The sequence below is a fragment of the Tursiops truncatus genome, chromosome X (genome assembly GCF_011762595.2).
Source record: "Tursiops truncatus isolate mTurTru1 chromosome X, mTurTru1.mat.Y, whole genome shotgun sequence".
Taxonomy (NCBI): Eukaryota; Metazoa; Chordata; class Mammalia; order Artiodactyla; family Delphinidae; genus Tursiops; species Tursiops truncatus.
This window is the reverse complement of record NC_047055.1, coordinates 25,263,593-25,288,892: the sequence shown is the minus strand read 5'-3', so window position 1 is coordinate 25,288,892 and position 25,300 is coordinate 25,263,593. Positions and strand designations below refer to the sequence as shown.

Sequence of the window (25,300 nt, the reverse complement as noted above, 5' to 3'; positions counted from 1 at the left end):
TCAATTCACGGGCATTTTGGTTCATGTCGTCCTAGCAATCTCTCCACTGGAAGGCAGTATGGAATAGTAGAAAAGGCATAGGCTTTGGAAGCCAACATACCTAGAGTTGAGTACTAATTCTGCCACTTCGCATCTTTGCAACCTTGGAATTGCCACTTGACTTCTCTGAGGTGTGAAACGGGGTGGGAGGGAGACCAATGATGACAATGTAATTAAGAATATAGACTCTGGTGTCAAATGATCTGGGTTTAAATCTCAGCTACTCTAGTTAATATTTTCAGATAATTTATTCATCCAGTTAATATTTATTGAGTATATTCTATGTGACAGCCCTTGCTCAAAGTGCTCAAACGAAACAAAGTCCTTGCACTCATTGCAGTGGATGAGACCAAAAACTATAAATATGTAAATAACATGTTTCAGTTGGTGTTAAAATGAAAAAAAAAAAAGTAGGTAAGAAGACAAACTGTTGGGAGTGCTATTTCATCTCAGCTGATGGAAGAAGACCTCTCTGCTGAAGTGACATTGGACCAGACACCTGAATGAAGTGAGGGAGCCAGCTATACAAATACGAGGTGGAGTAGGGGTGGGGAGAAATGCATTCAAGATGTTACAGCATGAGCAAAGGTCCTGACATGGGGATGTGCTTGGTAGGTTTGACGCTAAAGGCCCATGTGGCAGGAGTGAAGTGAGAGAGGGAAACAGTGGAAAGAGATGACAGCAGCAAAGACAACCCAGAGCCCGTTGTCATGGGTTTCTAAAGCCTGGTAAGGACTTTGGATTTTATTCTATGTTTGATAGGAAGTCATTCTGAGGGCTTTGAGCAGAGGAGTGACATGATCCGATTAATGTGCAAAAGGATGCTGCCGACTGCTAGGTGAGGGTGAAAGTTGAGGAGCAGGGAGACCACTTAAGAAATGAGTGCACGACTTCAAGTGAAAAGTGACTGGCTTGGACTAAGATGAAGGTGGTAAGAAGAGGTTGGATTTTGAATATATTTTGAAGATTGCACTGACAGGCTGTGAAATGTGCAACCAAAGAGAAAAGTCAAGGATGACTGCAAAGATTTTGGCCTGCACAACTGGAAGAACTGGATAGTAGCGCCGTTTTCTCTGATAGAGAACCCTGGAGGAGTAGCAAGCGGGGGTGGGGAAGAATCAAGAGCTGCATTTTGGCCACGCTAAGTTGGAGATGCCTATGAGATATCCAAGTGGGGATGTCAGGTAGACAGTTGGATAAATGAGCCTGGAGTTTAAAGAGGTCAGGGCTAGAAATTTTACCAGCTGTATCATCTGGAACCAGCAAATTAACTTCTATAAGCATCAGTTACCTCATCAATAAAATGGGGATAATATTTGTTTCACCAGGTCATTTTGAGGATTCTCAATAATGTATGTAAAGTGTGAAGCACTGTTCCTGTACATGTAAGTGCTTATAAATGGTAGCCTTCTCACTGTCAGTATCCATTGCAAATAACTGGCAGTCAGTTGTTGCTGTTGTAGAATCTTTGTTGATTGTTCTAAACCCAAGTTGAATGTTAGAATCACCTAGGAAGTTTTCTTCAATGTAGGCCCCACATCACGCAATTAAATCAGAATCACTGGAGCAGTGATCAGTAGCTTCCCAGGTATGTATTACCTACAGATAGAGAACAGAACTCTTCAGATTAGTTCCAGCTCGCCTTTTCGGAAACTAACTAAATTGGGAAAATTTGGGCTCTTCTTGATATCCCTGAGCAAAATTGCTTCTTTTTTTCCGTTGCTTTTTTTTAAAATTAATTTATTTAATTTATTTATTTTTGGCTGTGTTGGGTCTTTGTTGCATGCAGGCTTTCTCTAGCAGTGAGTGTGGGCTACTCTTCATTGCGGTGCGCGGGCTTCTCACTGTGGTGGCTTCTCTTGTTGCAGAGCACGGGCTTTAGGTGCACGGGCTTCAGTAGTTGTGGCACGCGGGCTCAGTAGTTGTGGCTCGCGGGCTCTAGAGCACAGGCTCAGCAGTTGTTGCCCCGTGGCATGTGGGATCCTCCCAGACCAGGGCTCGAACCCGTGTCCCCTGCATTGGCAGGCGGACTCCCAACCACTGCACCATCAGGGAAGCCCTTTTCTGTTGCTTTTTTTCCCTTAGTACGAAAATAGTTCTTGTTCTAAGGACCTGGAAAAAACAGCCACTGTGGAAACTCAAAAAATTGCAATTCCAGGATAGCTTTTTCTCCTTAATAGAAGAGAATTTGTTCCTCTCATTTTCTAGGCTCTGCATTGTCAGGTTTGCCCTCTGCAATACAATTAATTGATTCAAGAATAATAAGAGTATTGAACTTCTCTTTTTAATATCTTACTGATAGAAAACAAAAACACAGTTGGAAAGTGAAGTCCAATTGGTCAAGGGTTATAGGCTCCGGATTGCTGAAGATGAAGTTTCATTGACAGATAGAACTCCAGCAAGCTGAGGGAAATGGCCTTGTAGTGCTCGATAGTGATGGCAGCCCTAGAGCCAGTCCATCGCTTGGGAGTCATGGATTCTCAGGATTCTCAGCCTCTGTCTCCCCTGATTTCACTGTCTTTCTTCCTTATCCATCCTGTACCCCTTTTCTGGTATCAGTAGTCTTGGTCCTCATGGAGGTGTTCACTGATGTTATAAGGGCTTCTGTTACCCTTGAGCAAGGGATAATTTTTGTTTGAATAGGGGATTCACGTCCCGAAAAGGAGAGTGGGTTTCCTGGTATCATATAAGGTACCTTCTAGAGGCTGGAGAAGACCAGCCCTATGAACAGGACACTAAGAAAGGGGAAAATGGCGAGAGTTTCCAACAAAAATGCCTTCCCCTCACTCATTTTTGCCTTCTCTAACTTTACTGTGGACTATTTATTGCTTAACAATTTGGTCAATTTCTTCTCTAGATCATACCTTTAATTAAGAGAACATCATTATAAACTATAATCTGCTTTCTCTTCTGAATTACTTAGCCCCCTCTGAAACTTCTGCTTTTAATAAAGGTTCAGGTGGCATTACTAGGTGGTACAAATGAAAAAAAGGTGGCTTTGGGTCTCTGTCTGCAGATTCTAGTTTGTATTGCACATACCGGTGATGTCAAGAGGGGCCACAGAGGGCTTTTAACCTACCTGCTCTTTTCCACCAATCCACCCCAAAGTCACCAAACAAACAAGTCTGGGAAAAACTGTGCTCGCTATGCAAACATAGTTTACAGATAGATCCCAACCAGAATGCCACCCTGAAGGGCCTCCTATATGGAAATTCAGAGATTGCCACTGGCTCAATAACTTGCCCAGGTCACACAGTTAATGAGGAACAAAGCTGAGACCCCATCCAAGCCTGCTGAATTCAAGGCTACAGACACACTTTTTCCACTACAAGCCCAGCCTCTTCAGCTCTAACACTGACCATATCCTTTCTGGTGAAAGTGAACAACTCACCTTTAAAAACGTTTATTTCTTCAAGTTTTGTTTTGTTTAAAGTCGGGGCAAATTGTAAATTAACAGCAAGCTCTTCCCACCGAGGCACTGGAATAAGTGAACATTCTTGTCACACACTGTAACGCTGCTACAGGCCCCTGGTGTCCACACTTCACCACGTGAAGGGATCAGAGCAATTTGGGGCAGAGAGGAAGAGCACATCTGGCTTGCCAAATGCATCTGACACGCGTTTTAAAGAAATCAGTAGCTCTGATGAGGCACATTTGCGAAAAGGAATCATTGAATTTTACACATTTTTTCCCTGAAGCAAAGGAAATGGTTTCCATGTTGACTTGGAGCAAGGCACACAGGAAATGATTTCATTTCTAAAGCATGACTGAAGCCCCAATTTCATTGTCCTTATTTCCTTCACGTCAGTTCACACCTTTCTAAACATTCAGACTGCTTGTCAGTTTCCTTTTGCCTCAATCAGTGGCTGCACTGTGACTGTGTTTTAGTGAAAGTAGGGGGAGGAAGGGAATGGAATACTGGTTTCTGTTCTTTGTTTTTCTCTTGGTGTGCTATGATCCTGGCTGAGTTATTTTGGGGGCTGGGCTTTTAGATAACTTCAGTGCAGGCGAGGTCACCTTTTGCCTAGACATTTGAGTTTTGCTTGCAAACGTCAAGTACACATCCCAAGGGCCTTTGCCTGACGTTTTCATGCTGTGCTGTAAAGTCCAGGGACAGGTTTCCTTCTACCTCAAGGAATACTATTGCAGATGTCTCCTTTCCAAAGGTGCAGGTGAAAACCCAGGTCAGTTTCCGGTCACCTTCCTGGTGTCCCTCCCTGGCATGCAAAGTCAGATTATTATTCTGATTTGTCTTCTGCGTCTCTGGTCAGGTCAGGCTAATAGTCCAATGGGTTGAAAGTAGCATCAGTGGCTCTGTGACTTTGAAAGCCAGAGTCAACAAACTCTTGGGGAAAGTGGTTCTAAGGTCCTATTGCTCTATTCTGAGGGAATAGAGGAAGGGACGCAGTATCCTCTACCCCTGTGGCTCTCAATCAGCAATGATTTTGCCGCCCAGGAGGCATTTGGCAATATCTGGAGACATTTTCTTTTTATTGTCACGACCTGAGAAGAGGAGGCGTTACTGGAATCTAGCGGATAGATGCTAGTGATGCTGTTAAACATCCTGCAATGCACAAGACACCCCTACAACCAACGATGATCATGATCAACAACAGTGCTCCAAATATCAGTAGTGCTACCCAATTGAGAAACCCTACTTTATGGGTTTTGATAAAGCCACCACTAAGTCGGGAAAACAATAATAATGAACATTTAATTGAGCTCATACTTTGTTCTAGGCTCTGTTTTAGGGGTTTTACATGTGTTAACTCATGTAATACTCATGACAACTCCATGAAATAGATTATATTTTTATCCAATTTTCAAAGTGCAGAAACAGAGAAATTAAGTAACTTGCCCAAGGCCATACAGCTAGTAGGTGAAGGAGCTGGGAACTCACTCACGCAGACTCCAGAGTCTGTGCTCGCAAACAGTACACTGTTCCCAGGTGGGTTAGGTAGTGGTTGTAAATCGTATGCTAGGGCTGGACCATATCCATATAAATTCTGTTTGAAATGGTGCCTATACTTTAGCATAACTTCAAGGGGCATGATATTTCTATTAATACCTCCCTGAAATGTGAGATTGGAGACCAGGATGTCTTGCCCTTAACCCACATGAAAGCCCCACTTTTTAAAAGAAGTCAACAAATTATTTTTTTCTCTTTATTTTGAGAATGAATATCTATAAAAATGTACTACTAGGGCTGTTATCAAGCAAGACTGAATTAACTTTTACTGTTTCTGATGCACTTCATTTGTCACTTCCCCACCTGGGCAGTACCACCTCTTCCCCATTTACCTTACCAGGTACAAGATGCCCTCCCCCTCCCCTCCCCTGCTCACAGAAAAGAATTGGAAACATATGCACTGAGGAATAAATGATGGAAAACAACCAAAAGTGTGATCCCCTTGCAGGAGAACTTGTATTTCAGCAAAAAGCAAAACATAGCTAAAGGAATGATAGCCTAAGTGGTGGACATATCAATGGTTAAGGGAGAGGATTTAGAAGCTCAATCTAGCCTCTTTTTGACATGTCTGTACAAGGCTAGTCTTATACATACAGTGATGCAAATGGACAATATAGGCATGATGGCAACAGTGGCCAAGAAAAGTTAATAAATACATAAAGCTAGACCATTCCCCTTTGAGGAACAATGGAGTACGAAGTAACTAAAACCGTCTTCCCCTTACCTTTCTTTCATTCTGCCCTCTCAAATTATTCACTCAGAACACATCTGACACATTTGAGGCATAGAGATGTCACAAGCACCAATACTATCTTCACAAATTATGTAATACTTTGCCTGCAAGCTGACAGTAAATTAATACCATAAAGTGAATTAGCAGATTATGCCTCTGTGGACAATTATGCTTTCAATTTATTGGTCTGTTTTCTGAATGCAGTTAATTCTCAACTATCAACATATCTAAATATGCCTGTTGAATCCTGTCAGAGTGAAAAATTGTGTTCATGTCCAGATCGTGGGAAGAAATGGTCTCATTGTCATTTGTGCTAGTACCACTATATCAAGGATATTGTGGTCAATTCTGGGGCCCACATTTTAGGAGGGACTTTGAAAAATTAAAAAATATACATATCTGGGAGATGGTGACCAGAAGGGGAAGGGGATGACTGGAATTCACGTCATACAAGTAACAAGTGAAGCCCGTTAAAATATTTAGCTTATATAAGAGACAATTAAAAGGTGACACGGTGGTGACAGTCTTCATGCTGTACATCATGTGGAAGAGAGAGCGTAGTTATTCAGTATCACTTCAGAGGGCAGAATTAGGACCAGCGGGTGGAACTACAATTTTAACATTCATTCGTTCCACAGATCCGTAGTGAGAGTTCCCTGCATGCCAGGCATTATGCTCGACAGTGGGAATACAGAGACAAAAAAAGACGTAATCCTTACTCTGAAGAAGCTCAGAGTCCACTGGGGGTGACCATTACAAGGCAGTAAAATCAGTGCTACATGCAGTGGAGAAATGGAAGCCGAGAGATTGCCCAATTCAAGCAAAAGGCAGAAGGAGGACTGGAGGGGAGAGAGGCTCTCATGAGAGATGTCAGCCCAACAAAAAGAACTTTCTATCAACTTGAACTGTCCCACCATGGAGTAAGCTACTTCCTGAGCCTCTTGTGAGCTAGGGAGTGCCTGACCGCTAGAGGCATCTGAGCAGAGAAGCCATTGCAACACTGGGGGAAAGGCTGAACCAGATGGTTTTTAAGGTCCCTTCTGTCCCTAAAAGTCTGTTACTCTACTGACTCCAACTGGATGTTCTATTGACCAAGTGAATATTCTAATTTAACTCTGAGGGAAGCAGAAAATTTCATTCACCAGGTCTTCCCAGTAGCGGTGTTCTGGCTAATGAGGATTTTAATGTATGAACCTCAACTAAACCACAAAACATAAATTTAAAAGGAAATTTGCTAGATAGCTAGTGGGAAGCAGCCGCATAGCACAGGGAGATCAGCTCGGTGCTTTGTGACCACCTAGAGGCGTGGGATAGGGAGGGTGGGAGGGAGAGAGACGCGAGAGGGAGGGGTTATGGGGATATATGTATACATATAGCTGATTCACTTTGTTATACAGCAGAAACTAACACACCATTGTAAAGCAATTACACTCCTATAAAGATGTTTAAAAAAAGGAAATTTGCCATTCTACCCATTTTTCCTCCACCAACAAAAATTTTTAAATCCAAATCACATGACAATGATTTTCGCTGACGGCAGACCATGCACATTCACCAGGAATGTGTCTGAAGATCCAGATACGTGAATAATACTTGCACATATAATTTCCTTTATAAAATGAAGTAATGTTCCTGTAAATATGGGACTGAAGTAATTTATAGTGCTATTAAATTCTGCCACTAAAACAAATTACGCTTTCTGTACTATAAATATATGTACTGTTTTTCAGCACTTCCTGTGTGTCAGGCACTGTTCTAAGTGAGATGCTTGTGTTAACTCATGTAATTTCTCTCAATAAACCTTTGAAGTGGACACTTTTAAAAAAAATCATCCCATTTTATGGATGAGGAAATTGAGACACATAGGGGCCAGATCATTTATACACTAGGCAAATGGGATTATAACACAAGCAGTGTGACTCCATACTCTCGACCACTGCACCATACAGTTACCTTGTACTGACCTGGGTCTACAGAGGAACACTTTTATGCACAGTGACAAGGAGCAACAAACACCATTGCAAAGAAAGCCAAGGGCTGAGTGGTGGGCTGAGCGCCCTCACTAGCCACTTGCTTCCACACACCAGCCTCACAGAGCCCAAGATTCAAATTCTCACCTCAACAAAAAAGCAAACTTCTCCATATCGTTGACCTTCATGGTCTATCACAGATCGTCAGAACAGTGACTGTAGAATCCGTGAATGCTAGTGTGCTACTTTAGCTGCCGTTTGGGGTTAATCTGTTCCTCCCCCATTCGTGTATTTCTCTTTCTGGATTTCATTTGCTAATTATCTAGCAGTTCTAAGAGAATTTCTTATGGCCTCTCTACATAACCATTGTCTACTCCTTCTTAGTACAAAATGGTGCTCTGTGGGATGAAATAAATGAATCGTGGTGGGTTAGAGAAAAATGAATTTGCTGTTACACATCCTGCCCATAAATTTTAAAATTTCTTCCAGATGATTGAGCTAAGATCCAATACCTTTTATTGCCTTCAATATTTCAACCAAAATAAGACAGACTGCAAAAAAAAACCAAAATGCTAGCGATATTTTTTTCTCAATGTTATACTGTCACTTAAACACTAGTTAGGAAGGTAAACATTTCAGCTTAATTTTTCTCACTGATGAGCCATTTCTTTTTCCCCTTTCTAACGTTCCTCAGAAATCAGTCATCAAGCAGGACCCAATCATTTCTGCCACTAACTAACTTTTCATTTACTGCATTCATTAATATCTGTTGCATGTACACCACACACATTTAAAGTACCCACTTCAAGTACTGCCATTTTTTCTCCTAGAAATGCATCATTACCTAAAGGAATAAACCTTTTAACCTGTATCAGCAATCAAAGAGCTCAAGTAAATGATGAAGTAAATGAGTCCAAACTATACTACACTCAGATCAAACTTCATGGACCCCTTTGCCCTTGCCTTATAAATTTACCTTTGGAAGCAATGGCCTATTTGCAAATTGTGTAAGAGACAAATTGTTCTAACTCCCTCTCCCTTTCACTTAGATTTGATTGGGCCAAGACGAAGAACACAAAATGCCTCTTTGTAAGTGAACAAAGGTACACACCCACCACAGTGTTGTCTATAATAGCAAAAACTTGGAACTGGCCTAAGAGTCCTTCAGTAGGGGATTGGGTAAATAAGGTATGATATATTCGTAGATTAAAATGCTATGCAGCCATTACAAAGGAGAAAAAGTATAAAGAGATGCAAGGGAATGATAAAGACCAAATTCAGTATAGAGATTACTTTTGGCCCAGAGGAGGGGTATGCAATTAGGGAGGATACATAGGCACACTTCAACTAACTTCATAATATTTTATTTCTTAAGTTTCGTGGCAGGTACACAGGCGTTCTTAACATAATTTTTTGTATCTTTCTGTGCATCGGAATTATTTACTACTTTGAAAAATTCTTTGAGCAATTGTCTAGGAAATTCCTACTGAAATGAAATAAAGTCATTGAGAATATTTCATTATGATGCTTAGAAATTGTTTCATGTGTCAGATGAGGATAACGTGATGTGAAATGAGCATAAATTTCAACGGATGAGATTTCATTTCAATCTTATTAGGAGGAAAGTTATTAGGGTGGACATCAAAGGCAGGCTAAGTGGCAAAAAACCAAACAAACCACGGATTATAAAACATATATCCTGAGTGGTTTAGCTGAGAAAGATCCAATGATCTTTTTTTTTAATTAACTTTTATTGGAATATAGTTGATTTACAATGTTGTTAGTTTCAGGTGTACAGCAAAATGATTCAATCATACATATAATTGTAAAGCAATTATATTCCAATAAAGACGTTAAAAAAATTATACATATACATACATACATTCTTTTTTTTAAGATTCTTTTCCCATATAGGCCATTACAGAGTACTGAGTAGAGTTCCCTGTGCTATACAGCAGGTTCTTATTAGCTATCTATTTTATATAGAGTAGTGTGTATATGTCAATCCCAATCTCCCAATTTATCCCTCCCCCCCCTTTCCCTGTTGGTAACCATAAGTTTGTTTTCTAATGAACCTATTTACAAAAAAGAAAGATCCAATGATCTTTAGAGTAACTTCAGCTCTAGAATTCTACAGTGCTATAAAATTAGTGCTGGTAGCCATTTTCACCAACCTTCTGATATCTTTGACGAAGAATCTTGTTGTCACCCTGATCGGGCCTAAGGTCAGTTATTAAATATATCTTGAGTACCTACCATACATCAGGCATTATGCTGGATTCCAAGAGGGCTACCAAAATGAATCAGGCATGGACTTGTCCTCAAAATCACCCAGAAACATGGAGAAGACAGACCCACAGCCAACTCACCTTAATGCAATTTAGTAAAAGCTCTATAGCAAACGTACAAACAAAGTACTTTGGGAGACTAGCTGAGGAAGCACTTCTGTGGGGACTGAGGTGAGTCAAGAAAGATTTCACAGAAGACATGATATTCACTCTGGATCTTGTAGGGTGAATAGGGATAATTCAGGCAGAAGCAAAAGCGTAACCAGAGGTAGAAGATATGCAAATGTGTGGCGTATTTCAGTGAACAGTGAGTAGTCCATTGTGACTGGCTCCTAGGAGAGTAGTCAAGATCATAAAGACTCTTGAGTATCATACGTAAGAGTTTGGATTTTGGCCTGTAGCTATTAGGGAACTATCGGAGAATTTTAAAGAATGAAGTAACCTGATGAGATTTACATTTGAAAGGAACACTGGAGGATAAATTGAAGAGAGAGGTGAGGCTGGGAGACCAGTTAGGAGGCAATGCAGTCTAGACCAAAAACAGGAGAGCCTGCCCCAGGACAACGGTAATGAGAATGAAAAGAAGACAAAAGGACAGACCCTGCAGGCATTTCTATGTTAGAATAAACATGGCATAATGAGAGGCTGAAGAAAGAATAAAAACCAAACTTTCTAGCTTGGATGTTAGGTAGTTTGCTGATGAATTTAGGAGAACCAGGCTGTACAAGGAAGACAGTAAGTTTGGTTTGGAAATGTTTAATCTGAAAGTGTCTCTAGGTCCATCAGGTGAAGATGTCCATCAGCAAGGCTTGTTTGCTGTCTCCCCAAACCATATCCTGAATCCAACCTCTTCCCTCTACCTCCATTGCTCCCAGCCTAGTCCAAGTCACAACCATCTCTTCCCTGGATCATTAGGATAGCCTCCTAACCAATCTCCTCGCTTCCACTCTGGCCCACCTCATAGTCTAGTCTCCATACAGCAGCTAGAGTAATGCTTTAAATTTTTAAATCTGATCTTCTCACACTCCTCCTCAAGTCCTCCAATGGTTTCCCATCACATGTAAAACAAATCCAAACTTTTTACCATGACCTACAGGGCCCTACAAGATCTGACCTCTGATTATTCTTCTCAGCTCTTTGCCTACCTTTCTCCCTTTTGTTCATTCGGCTTCAGCCATATTGGCTTTTCTTCCTGTTCTTTATGCAAATCAAGCATATTTCAACTCAGTGAATAATTTCAGTGACTCATTGAGGATCTGACTGCCATAAACGCAATGCTTAATTTCCATGGTGATAGTTCTGGGAGTGCAAATAATTCTGGAATTATTTGAGCAGGTCCAAGCAAGCCTCAAGAAAGACACAATGCAGCTGGCCAAAGTCCAGAGAAGAGAAGCTAAATAAACAATCCAAAAAGCTGAGGTAGAGGCCAGAAAACGCCATAAAAGGATGCTTGAAAACACGGCATGTGTTTATAGTTTCTACCAGGCTATCTCACTTCTGGTCAAAGATTCTTTTTAATTTTTCTCTAGGGTTTTCATTCCTAAGGATCTAGCTCCCAACTCGATTGTAAGTCATGGGGTCACTGAGACCATGCTTCCTTTATATTCTCCAAAATGCCTAACATAGACCTGTAAGTATTTAGTACATGTTCTAAGGACCACCTGAATTGAATTGAAATTTAATGGAATTAAATTCAAAAATCTAAGGATGAGGGAAACTTGGCATGGTACAAAAAACTAACAGTTTGGAGGGTTTGACCTCAATCTGAATTGAGGGAAGGACTCACATATTCTTCACACACCCCAGCAGAGTGGTTTGTATATAGCAGGTGCTCAATAAGTATTTGTTGAAAGGATGGATGAAAGACTAAATATGTTAATGAAAGCTCAAGCAGTAGTGATAGAATATGCTCCAATGACGGGAAGCAGTTTTTTTCATTCTGTCCTTGTCGTATAACAGGGATGCCATGCTTATTTCTAGACACTCCAGTTTAAGAGAGACACTGCTAGCTAGAACCCCATGGGAGAAAGACCCATGGGGTTCTATGAGGCTTCCGGGAATAGTATTAGACATCAGTGGAGTTTAACCTGATGAAGAGATGAAGAGGGGGCATAACAACAACCTTGCAATATCTGGAGGACCACCGTGTAGAAGAAGGAACAGAATTACTTTGCATAGCTCTAGTGGATAGCAGTAAAGGGTAGGAGTCATAGAGAAACAAATTTCAGGTCAGAATAAGGAAGTACTTTCTTAGAATAATTAATGCCCCATACTGGAGTAGGCTAACTAAAATGGTTGTATACTCCCTTCCAATAGCCGTTTTTTGGGTTTTTTTTTTCTTTTTCAGGCAGTAAAGGGTAATCACATAGCAGGATAGTGTAGGAGTGATTTCTGAATTGAGAGAAAGATTGAACTAAGAAAGTGTTTTTCAAAGTGTTGAAACCCATTATTGGAGCCATAAAATCAATGTAGTGGGTCCTGACTGGCATTTTTCTAAGTGAATTCAAATAGAATAGAAGATATCAGAGGGCATCACACACAGCAAAGATGACTGTGGTTCAAATAGAATAGAAGATATCAGAGAGCATCACACACAGCAAAGATGACTGTGGTTTTGAGAAACCTATTTTGGAACCATGCTTACATACGTATGAATGTACTTACTGGGTTGCAGTGTAACGTGCTTTTCTTACTGTGGGTGGCAATCAAAACTATTTGAAAACCACTGCACTGAGGCCTCTTCCAGTTTTAATATCTGGTAGCTCTAAGAATTCTCATCTCTGTTGCAGAGATCCAAGATTGCTGTCTATGAGAAAATGTGGTCTTACATGAAATCAGCAGAGCCATCTGTGTTTACCAAAACAACAGCAGACGGAGTGGCCCGAGTGCGGAAGTCCAAGGGAAAGTTCGCCTTCCTGCTGGAGTCAACCATGAATGAGTACATTGAGCAGAGAAAACCGTGTGATACGATGAAAGTTGGTGGAAATCTGGATTCCAAAGGCTATGGTGTGGCAACCCCTAAAGGCTCAGCATTAAGGTGGGTGGAATAATATAACAATATCCGTGTTGTTATAGTATTCCACCTACCCTGATGCATTTTGTTGTCATTTTCTTTCTTGTGGATTTTGAGGTAACTTTTAAAAGTTTAAAATCTACAATATTCCATGGAGTTAAATAAGACGGTAAATTATGGTCTCATCTATTTAATGCATCCATTTTTTTTTAATGTTCTCTCTCTGTGTTGTCCTCTCTGACTGTTTGTTGCTGTTTAATTTTACAGTTCAACGGCTTTTTCAATTTAAATGGTAAAAGCCAAGTTATGGTACCATATGTGACGAATGTTAATTGCATGGATGTGGTGTTCTTGTTACTTTCTTTATCAAAGACAATCTCCCCATCCCGCACACTTCAGTTTTGAGCAAATGTTATCCTCCATGCCACCTTCCAATATTTAACCCTGTATTTGCTGTACAGACATTTTTATAGCTCCACGTTCTGTGAAATTTAGCCAATTTGTCCTCTTGTGCTCCTTTTTATACGTTAACGATTTCCTAAGCATTTGTGCATTTTCTTACAAGTTATGTTTTATCGTTTCAAGAAATGCTGTTAACCTGGCAGTATTAAAACTGAATGAGCAAGGCCTCTTGGACAAATTGAAAAACAAATGGTGGTACGACAAAGGAGAGTGCGGCAGCGGGGGCGGTGACTCCAAGGTCAGCCTCAATGTCACCACAACCGGGTACCCTTAGTGACGAGTAATCGGCAAGACTGTTATCTTATTATTGAGGAGAGAGCACAAGACTCACACATAAAGTGGATTGACCAGGTTATTCCCCTGCCTGGCAGCTTTGGGACCTAGAAAGGCTCCAGGGCACCGCCCGCAGTTTTGATCTAACTTGGGTCCCTTCTTAAACTCCCAGACAGAGGCTTCCCATCCACACCCCTTCCCTCCCCTCACACACCAGACCGCTTGCCTTATGAAGGCCGTGGTGTAGGTTTCAACGCCCTAGGCTTTCAAGAGCCCGAGGCTTTCCTTAAGACTGTCCCCACCTGCCTCGGATGAGTGGTGTGAGAAATCAAATCCATCTACTGAAAAGTCAGGTTACAGCCTTTTTTCCCCTAAGGCATGATGGTATGATGGTTGCTTACAGTGGCTGGCTGGCTTCTTCCATCATGTGTATGAGTGATGAGACGTTGCTCTCTATATGTGATGGCCTATTTAAGCTGGCCCCACTCAACTTGAAAGCCAAAGAACAAGCTCAGTTTCAAGTTAAATGGGGTCTTTCTTCAATAAGTCACCACATATATAGACTTTACAAAGATATTTTGTATATTTAAACAAGCGCGTCACCTAACTGATACTCTTTGTGTGTGCATCCCTGATGTGGCTTCTCCTTAGCTGTGTTCTTAGTTCAGGTAGGTGTAATGGTTATCCAGGCTACCGTTGTGAGAAAAAACCATCTTACTTGGCATTCCTTCGGCTCCTTAATGCTATTCGGGGCTAGAAAGAATGAATAGCCTTCAACCAAGCAACGAGAAATAGGGGCGAGCTCAGAAGCCACAACACCAAATGATGGAAAGACACGTTGGGTAAGTACAGGAGAGGACCTGAAAACAGAATCCTCCATGGCCCAAAGGGCATGAGAATTATATTGAAGCATGTACGATCGGCTCTTGTACGACCAAGATACCATGGGCGTCTTAAGGTGAAGAATAGTGTTTCCCAATCAGAGACGAACAGACAGGCAAGCCGAAACTTTTCTCCTTCAGAGACAATGGTTACACCACTGCTCCTCTCTTTCTCTCTCCACTCCTCAGGACCCTGACGGAAAAGTTAGTTTGCCAGTCTGCAGTATAATATGGGTTTGGAAACACAGAGCACTTTCCAAGAACTAAATTTAAAAATGACTTTCTTCAGGACATAATCTTACCAAGCATTGGCGAGGTCTTTTATTGTAAAACCTTGATTAACCAGAGCTCACCTAACCAGTACCCCAACTAACTGAATTGCCCCCCGCCCCAGTACTCCACATTGATGAGGAAGCAGCAGTAGTACCAGAAAAGAAGACTGCAAGGAATTGATTTTTTTTTCAATCACTTGCCAAGAGATGACCCATGGTTGGGTCACACTCAGCTCTGTCTCCTCTATCTTCTCTCCATCTGGATTGACCCTCAAACATTAGAGGCCGCTTGCCTGAGGCAAGAAAGTGGATACAAGCATTTTGAGAAAACAAAAAGTGTGATTAGCTAAGAATGAGACAAAATGAGTATTCTTATTGAAAATTCCATCCATCCCTTATGGATTCCAATTAATCAAGGTTTTACCATGTGTCAAAAAGCAGTAACTTCCTCTCCCACCAGTGTGAACTGATGCCATTCACGTGGCTCATTTGAGTTTTGTAGTGGCTCACCTGATGCCTAGAGTATTTAGAACCTTCTTCCTGGTCTTTTTTCTCATATTATTATCAGGCCACGGAGAACCTAATTATATCATTCAAGTGAGTTGCAGAGTGAAACATTGAGCTGGATTGGATACGTGGCTGTCACGAATTCATCATTCATACCCAGCACGGTTAAAAAGGAGCCATGGACTGTATCAAGATGACTCTAAAACACCCACAGGATGCCAACTGCCCAGAAGTTCTCAAATAACCAGATGTTTGATGTTACATAAACAAAAAAACCTGCACACATCTGGCTGAATTTTTACTTTTCACCCAGATATTTCCTCAGCTAATACTGCTGCAAAATTATCAAGTAACTTTGTTGCCAGCCCCACGATTTCCAGATTATCTGATTTTTGATATGCAAATAGAAAAATATTTCAGTATTTCCAACTTCTCTGACCATAGTGCTACTTGCCAGGCATCTTTCAAATCACTTTTTTTTGGTCATTCCTCCAGACAACCTTTGGAAATAAGTCGACCCCTTTCTCAACTATGGATAATAGTATGATCAGTGTTGCCTATCCAACAATTGCTTATTCCGTTTCTGGATTACCAAGGAGCTTGCCTTTATCTCCTTCCTTCTTGCTACCTGCAGTTTTCTGAGAGTGAGCAAGAGAAGGGGCAAGAGGTGAACTTGAATCTGTTCCCACTATTTAGTGGTGATGCCAAAAACAAATCAATGGAGAAGAAGGTAGAAAAGGCAGTGGAACCTCATTACTTTGGAGCCCTCTAATTTATAATTTGAGATAAACTGGACAGGGACCAGTCTACAGTCTAAGAGAGGTCGAGAGGTTTGTTAAGCAAATGAAGAGTTTCGACTAGACTGCCAGTTGAATTTTTCCTTAAGAGAACAAACCTTTTTCAAATGTCGGAAGCATTGTTTTAGATATAATTATATTCATTACAAATTTATCTGCTAAAGCAGTTCTCATGAGGACCTCCACTAAGGCAATGTTTTAGAGTGAGTTTGAATTACAAAACAGACTTCAAGCAATGAAACTGTCATTCTTCGAACCTATTTTGTAATTCAGGACTTTCTTCTTCAGATAATCCTTCCCCTCTGTTAGTCCAAATCAGTGAGTTTTAACTGTATTAGTAAAATGGCTTGAGAATTACATTTCTTTATTGTATTCCATCCCCAGTTAACATGACAATTGACACATAGACCATCATTTCATAGAGAAAGTGAGACCCAGAGATGGTGGTGACTTTGAGAAGGTCACACAGCTAATGCTGTCACAAATCTCTGCTGACTTTCAGGGCCACCTCTGGTGATAATATTGTAGACAGCAATTTATCACATCTACCCATCCAATGAGCAATGTGAATCTGATTGCATGTGATATATTTCCATAAAAATCAGGTTTATTCTCAACTACCTTGGTTACAAGGCAAATAGCATATTTAAGCCATTCCAGCCCTCAGTACTGATGACTAAAAATGACAATAATCACAAAGCCTGACATTTATGAGTGCTTTTACTTTTTCAAAAACACTTCTACACCTATTATCTCTGAGACCAGGAGACGGAGAAAAGCATGTATTACTTATCTCGCTCTCCCCCCCACCTCGTCTCTCTCTCCCCCCTCCCCCCTCCCTCTCTCTCTCTCTCCCCCTCTCCCCCTCCCCCCTCTCTCTTTCTCCCCTGCAACCTTTAAATAATGATAAACGGGCAATTATGTTAAATTGTTGACTTTCCCCCCCTGACATGAGACATTACACATTCTAAGCCTTTTCACAAAATGTTACTATTCTATGGAAGAAACAAGCAATGATCAGGCTGTTTTAAATGTGCACTCGCTTAAGCTAATGAAATAGAGTTTTTTTATTTTTCTGATACAATGAATAAAGACAAGGTCAGTCACCAGGGTAGCCCCTGCACCAGCCCTACAGGTTAGAACTAAAATACTGCTTGGTTTTACCAGTTTCCTAAACCTGGGCTAATTGGGCCTAAACAAATCAGACTTGATCCTTCCATGATGGACTATAAATGCACAGGCAAGGATCAGGGAAATTAGAGCTGTGGTTTGGGAATTTTTAACCTGCAAACCACCCTTTTGTGTTAGTGCTTTATTACACTGTGTGTGCAAATGCAGTAATTAAGAGCCAATAAAGAGCGATAAACCCCAATCACCAGGGGTTTGTGACACAGCCAGTGAAAGTCTGTCGCTGTAAATCACAGCAGAATGGAGATTCAGCTGCTGAATTACCACATCAGCCTCCCTCCCCAGCTGCTTGTCCCCTCAAACTTTCAAATTCTTCTGATCCCCCCACCCACCCTGCTTCATTCCCTTAATCTTGGGTAAAGGGCACCAGCTTAGCTTCCCCATGTAACCTTACCTTACCTGAAGGGGGCTGGTCACTGAAACAATCTATTTGTGATGGGTGGTAAGGCATTATAAACTCTACCCCACCTCACCCTAGAATTGCCCTGGTTCTAGTTCTATCCAGGGATTTAAATCGACTTCCAGTGTGCATATTTTCCACGCTGAAGATCAGCACACTTTGCGTGCTTTGGGGGACACTGGAACAGAATGTTTAAAGGAGACCATTCTGAACTACTTGACTGCAATGAGAGTTGCCTTAACTTGTAAGGCATATAGGCAAGTAAGGGATAAGGATAGGATATGAACTTAAACTTCCATTAAATAAATGGTTGGATGACCATTATGATTTATAGAGTATTGATAGAGAAATGCAGTTTTATTATCTTCGCAAATATATAGGAACTAGAATAAACTAACCAATGTGATGCTAGGGAAGAACTTACAGAACTTGTTTTAGTAAATTCCAAAAATGGCTTGCAATTAAAATTAGTTGTGCTTCCTTTCACATGGGTGCTTTTAAAGTACCTAAAAAGAGTTGTTCTCTTAAGAAATTCAAACATGTTCCTCCTCCCTATAACTAACAATCTTTTTTTTTTAATCCCATACATTTGCTTAGCAAGTGTCCTATTCAGAGATAGAAAAAAATTTATACTTTAGGACAGCACATTTCCAAATGTCCTTGGCTTCTGTTTGGTGGTACGGAGATGAATGATGTGGTACTGTGTTTCCTATATATATAAATGAGATCCTCAGTTTTGTGTGTATTTCTTCTTCTTCCATGTATGTCTACAATTCTCCTCTCCTATGCCACCATCTCTTAACCACTTCTCTTCCACACCCAGAACTCTTTGACATTCTTGGGCCTTAGGTAATTGATGTGAATCTGCATCTGTCTTTTACCTGCAACAAGATGGACCTTTTATTGGCAGGAGCCATCCCTAAAGGTAGACATTTTGGATACCCAGGGTTAAGATGGATCCCAGTGACTCTCTATTGACACTGTTATGTGTGTAGTCAAGAATCATTACAGATTGATCGCACTCCCTGGGTCTTAGAAGAAGTTCCTGTGAATCACCGAGACTGGTTTGGGATCAAGGAGTAGGGTGAGTATATTATGCTCTTCGTTGGTTTGCATGTCTCTATGCTGGTGCCGCCTCCTGGAAGTATGAAGAAACTGACAGTTATCTTTCCTGATAGTGACTAAATGTGCTCCTTGAACTTACTCAGGTTTTCTTTCCAAGAGCAAACCCTCACTTTCTTTCAAGTGGCTACTTCAAACAAGGGATCTTTTTGCCTTAAGAACTGAACCAGTCCAGGGACTACCAAAACCATTGATTTTACCAGATGGTGTTAAAGAATAGATTCTACCACCGGAAAAATATATTGTAATCCAGAAAGAAAACATTTTAAAAAATTAATCCATTCTAATGAATTTTTTTTTCAAATTGACTGCGTGGCCTTAACATGGTTTCTATGATTAGGATGTGATTATTTGCCTTTGGTATTATCCTGATAACTTGAATGTGTTTCTTATTGACAAATAATGAGCAAATGTCCAACACCAGAGCTACAGAAAGAGGAGCAGGACTGAAAAGCCTGAAGGTAAGAATGCTGTTGAACAATTGCTAAGAAGAAAGACACCGCTGCAGTGCACAGTTAAATGGTGCATGTCTATGCCCTTTCTGCCCCTCTAAGACCAAATCATTTGGTTTCCTTTCATTTGGAAAGAAGATTATAGAACTACACTCTCTGAAAGGTAGGACAGCCATGGAAAAGAAACACGAAAGATTTGAAATGATTGAAATACATTCGATGAGGGTGGGAACTGAGGTTGGTGGAACAGGGTGGGGGGCAGATTTCTTTTATGGAGAACTGAAATCCATTCTCTTTTGACTTCCTAGAGAGCGGTATAGCATCTGGCCCTTGGCACATGAGGCAAATCTCCATTTGTCAAAGGTGGCAAAAGTGTGGTCCAAGTGCTAGATTCACCATAAAGCTTACTTTCATCTGGCTTTGAAGCAAATATTTCTCAAAATATAGACCTAAGACAATAGCATACGTTACATTAAAAAAAGAGAGAGAGAGAGGGAGAGACTGACTCTGCTAGTGTGTCTTGTCTAGCATCACTGCTGGAAATGCAGAGAAGTGGATGCTAGCATGCGAGCTGGAAGAGGGTGGCATGTACCCTGGAGCAGCAAGCAGAAGTCAGCTTTCAGATCTGACATATAGACCCCCATTTGTTGCAATCTATTGGAGTGTAAGCTAAGACTGATTATTTTTCTATGGGTCATGGTCAACGGAGGGCCATTGGGGGGGGAATAGGATGCTGGCACCCATCATTGAGATTAAACTCTCAATGAATATTTTGCCTAGAATCAGGAGAATGAACTAGATGTCTTCAGAAACATTTGTCATGTGAGTTTCTGGTCGGTTTCTGTCCTTCTCAATCTATGCCTCTCTTTCTCAGTACCATTGGGATGAACTAAAGAAAATACCCTTGTATGTGATAAAACCCAACGAAGTGTGATAGTTTGAATTTTTAATGGATCTCAAAACAGACTTTTCAAGTGAATCATATGAATTATGTACTTGGGAAATTATCTGTGGCCACATCTTAAACAAGACTGGCTTCTCCAGAAGCTTAGCATCTTCCCTGAGCCCCTTCTCCCTGTCAGGGACAAATTGAGTAAGAAGTCTTTCCAGACAAATTGGGTTATGTGAGACAGTCCACAACCCATAATGGTTTAGGTTTCCTGTTCTAGAGGGAGAGATTGGACAAAGGCCCAGTTTGGCAGAAATCCATCAGTGAAACTCACAACTTGTATAATCAAGGGATGTATCACTTTGAATTTGAGAGGTTATCATTTGGAAATGCCCTGGTTTTATCCACATATCTCCAAGTGACTTTGGGGGCTGCTTCTCTAGCACAGATGCTCATCAATAGGTTTCAATCACTAGCATTGTTGGGCCCTCAGTAAAATAACTCACAGCTTTCAACTCCTAACGTTATATGCATGCATTATTGAATTCCCTCTTTGCACTTATATTAAATTATGATCTCATTAGCAAGGAGTTAAATAGGTTTGAGCTACATTTGTGAACTACATGATATAAATACTGTCTCAGAGGAAGCGTCTAGCAGCTAAGCACTGCACAGCTCTGCAAATCATTGTGGCTGCCCCTGTGGAATGAGGGTCACTTGGGCGGCCAGAGTCCAGTATTGCCAGCAGTCATATGTGCCTGCTCCCAGCTTGTGGAGAAAGCTCAGGCTGATCCAAGGGTAGAAAGATTAAAATAACTTAAACCTTCATTCTCCTAGAATGCTGCATCCAGAAACCCCTGTGAAAAGAAATCGATAAAGCTTCTTTAAAGGGGTCCAGATACTAATGTAGTCTAGGGCATATTTTGAACTTCCACAGCCTCCAACAGCTACTGTAGAGAGGTAAATCCCTTTACTACACATTTCCCAAGGTAACCTATGGAAAAGAATATAAAGGACTGTAGAATAAATCCTTTTATCCAACAAAGAATCTTCTCTTGCTTGGTTATCAATTGGCTTCAACTTCATAAATCAAGCCCTGCCTGGGCAGAGATGTCTGTAACTGCCTTCCTGCCTGAAAAGGCTAGGGAAGCAAGTGAGCAATTCGGAAAGGTGACTTGTCACCATGAAAACCTGAAATATATTCAGTAGAAAAGCCAGTGAAAGATGGCTTTTCTCCCTCCACTGGGCCGAAGATAATTTTTAGAAGTTGTTCCAAGAAATCACTAGGTACCAAGAAACAAATGCAGTAACTTAGAGTGAGCTTCGGATGAAGCATAGCATGAGGGATGGGCTTCCAGCTTAGCTTGTGATAAGTTTCTGTTATCATCATTCAGACATTGTGTTCTTAGAGCAAGTTTCTAATTAACTATGCAAATACACCATCCTTGCTCGCATATTTCTTTTACTTCTCTGTGATCTCCTTGTCTTTCCCTCCATGACCTACATATTTACACATATATCCATCCCTCCTCAGGGCACCATTGATGATCTCTTGGCATCACTTATTAAACAGACATTTGCTCTTTAGGTGTCCCTGCTCAGAAAGGAGAAGTGAAGCCATGTAGAGCAGAGTATATCCCATATTCTCTCAGATCAATCGCACTACACCATGGATTCCTATATTTTTCAGGTCCAGAACAATACCCATAGTACAAATCCTTATCTCAACCCTTCTAGGATCACCATATGGGGGAATCAACTTGGTCATTAATTCACGAGCCCATTTTTTTTTCTTTTCCACTATGGGAAAACTCAGCACCCTCACGCCACTCTGTCCACATTTCTCTCTTTCATAAGAAAGAATCCAACGTGGCTCCAAACTACCTATTTTAGGTATTTCCTGAAATCAACTTGAAAAATAAATTGGACAGTTCTTTTGAAATATATCAACATTTTTAGTTTTAGGTTTTTTTTTTTTTTTTTTAATAAGCAGTTTCTACTTTCACAGGGGAAAAAAAATGGTCTTCTAATCCTAAAACTGTCTTCATATGTAACACTGGCCATCACTAAGATGACACTGAACTTTGCAATGGCCGGTTCATAGCTCCCAGGAACAAGCTGGGAACCTAGACAATCGCCACCCAGGGCTGGATGCCCTGGATTAATGAGCACAGTGCTTTGTCGCTGAGTTGTTACCAGGTGTGGATGGCAGAGATAAGCAGAAATTTGTATCAGTTAGTTATGTTTTCTTCAAAAACAGAACTCATTTTCAAGGCATTATGAATTACATTACTATCCCAATTAAAAAAAAAATAGATGCCACTCTGTGACTGTTGGCAGCATTCAGGAATAGTCATCCTGCCACAGGTCTGTGCTACCTTCACATGCTGTTAACTGACTATCTAGTTCACATTCACTCTCATCCTCTCCATCTAATCAACAACCCATATACAGTTTTATGACATGGGTGCAATTTACACCCTTTACATAGGAGAAGTTTACACCCTTTCCCCCCCGAACATTTTTTAAACGAAATGGAACAAAGAGTTGGAGTTTAGAAATAGTTACTCTTTGCTTCCTTTCCCATTTCTCAGGAAGCTTTGTATTTTAACAAGGAATGCTGCTCAAACTTAAAGGTGTGAAATTCTCATGATGGAAATAAAGGTACCAGTGAGGAAAATACTTGTGGACAGGGGGATGTTCCCAGACCCCTTGAAATTACATCACAAAGCCCTCCTGTTCTCTCCCTATGCTTGCCAACCTGTGTTTTTGTCTTACGAGTGCTCTACTCAGCAAAACGTCCATAGCAAGCCCTTCAGAGGGGAGAATGCCTGCCTCATTTCCATGATAGGAATCTGACCTACTTTGTTTAATTCTTTCTTTTATCTACTGAAGTGAGTACAGTAAATATTTCTGACTTATAATTCTCTCAGGTACCAGTTAAGGACCTACAGTAATTGCTCTGAAACATTCCCCTGGAGACGTATTGCTGTGTCGCAGTGAAAGGCCCCAGCTGCTAGATATACCCTTGCTAGGCTGATAGTTGGAGTATGGTGATCCCTAAAGAAAAAATTCATTATGAACATCCAAGCCCTAAGAATGAAAACAATGAGGACTGCTACCCCTTTTCTGTGTGTTCCATTGGAGAATGTACAGTACAGAGTTGGATGCGTGTTAATTTGCCTTCTGGCCTGCCCCATAATTTGCTGTGCAGTTTTGAGCAGATTACTTAACCTATCTGTGCCTCGATTTCTTTACTTATAGAGACCATAAATCTACCTTCTTAAAGTGATTATTGAACTTGACCGATAATAATAATAATTTTATTATGTGTGAAGTACTAGGCTGAAAAACAAAAGCTAAAAGAGAGTTTTCTAATCAAGTATTTATTGAGAGAACTATTCTAAGTGGGGAATACAAATACATAAGTCATGGTGCCTCCCTTTGAGAAACACAGCCTAGAGGGAGACACAAGACCTGGGCCCAAATAATAAGGCCAGGTAGAAGAGGAAGGAGGAGGGAGAGAAAATATTGGGTGAGGAACAAAAATGGCATCATGAGGAAAGTGACATTTAAAATGACCAGATGTCCACCTAATTCCACTTCCTTTAAAATACCAAATTGTGTGTGTGTGTGTGTGTGTGTGTGTGTGTGTGTGTGTGTGTGTGTGTGTTGGGAGGAGGGTGTCAATACATTTGGTTGATTTGAATTGAGTTTGGCAATACATCCAGTAAGGTACAGTAAGAGAGAAAATTACGTGGTTACAAGCAGTTTTTCTCTGCCATCTTGGGAATTTATTCCACCCCACAGCAACATACAATTCTAGGAGATTTGGCCTTTAAAGTACTTTCTTTTCCTGGCAGCTATCCTAACCTTGTTAAGTGGTATTATCTGTGATTTCTGATTACAGCTTTTATGCTCCTTGCCTGTGCTACTTCTTAAAATGTTTGTTTTTCTCCTTCATTTTTATTTAGAAGTTCCCAAGTGCACATTGGTTCCCTGCCAGGTTCCTTAAGCCCTGTGATTTTTTTTTTCCGATCAAAGACTAAACTTCTAAGGGTATATCATTTGTCAGATTTCTCTAAAGCCCTGGGGCAACAGATGAGGTCTGGACGCTCTAAGGCAGGGTTTCTCCGCCTCGGTACTGTTGACATCTGGGGCTTTGTTGTGGAGGGCCTCCCTGTGCCAAGTAGGGTGTTTAACAGCATCCCTGGCCTCTACCCACTAGATGCCTGTAGCATTCCCCACCCTCCCAGTTGTGACAGTGAAAAATGACTCTAGACATTGTCCAGTGTCCCCTGGAGGACAAAATGACCCCCGATTGAGAACCATTGCTCTAAGGTAACCTCTACTGTAACCGTGGATGCCATGGGCGTAGAGAGCAGCTACCAACCATTCTGTGGGAGCCACCTGATGGCCTAAGGCAGGGGTAGGCCATTTGTCAGAAAAGTAGGATGCTAAGTTGCTGACCTGGATGCTTAAATGCTCAGCCTGGGTTTTGGCAGGAGTGGAGGGTGGCAGCCCAGACTAGGCCCCAGCAGGGGAAAAATCTACCCTCCTCTAAAACCAGTGCATCTCAACCCTTTTTATCCCAGGACCCCTTTACACACTTAAAAGTTATAGGGAACCCCCAAAAGATTTTGTTCATATGTATTAAGTCTATTAACACTTAACATATCAGAAATTAAAACTGAAGAATTTTAAAATAATGTATTAACTCCCTTAAAAATAATAAACCCAATGTATATTAACATAAATAACATACTTTTTATGAAAAATAACTTTTTAAAAAAATTAGTGGGGAGCGGCATTGTCCTATTTTTGCAAATAGCTTTAATGTCTGGCTTAATATAAGAGAATAGGATTCTCATTTCTGCTTCTTCATTCAATGTGTTGTGATATTACATGTCATGTAGCCTCCAGGAAACTCCACTGTACATCATGAGGGAATAAGAGTAAGAAAGACAAAGAATGCCTTAGTATTATTACAAAAATAGTTTTGACCTCACAGACCCTATGATGAAAAGTTTTCAGGGATCCTCCAG

The 25,300-nt window shown here is 40.9% G+C and overlaps 1 protein-coding gene across 1 annotated transcript in view; it reads left to right on the top strand.

Moving 5' to 3' along the window:
- GRIA3 (glutamate ionotropic receptor AMPA type subunit 3) overlaps positions 1 to 25,300 on the top strand; it is a 291,796-nt gene that overhangs the window by 253,373 nt on the left and 13,123 nt on the right. The window contains exons 13-14 of the mRNA XM_073799616.1: positions 12,789 to 13,036; positions 13,598 to 13,712. Of these exons, the coding sequence (XP_073655717.1) occupies positions 12,789 to 13,036; positions 13,598 to 13,712 (363 nt within the window). The remainder of the gene's footprint in view (positions 1 to 12,788; positions 13,037 to 13,597; positions 13,713 to 25,300) is intronic.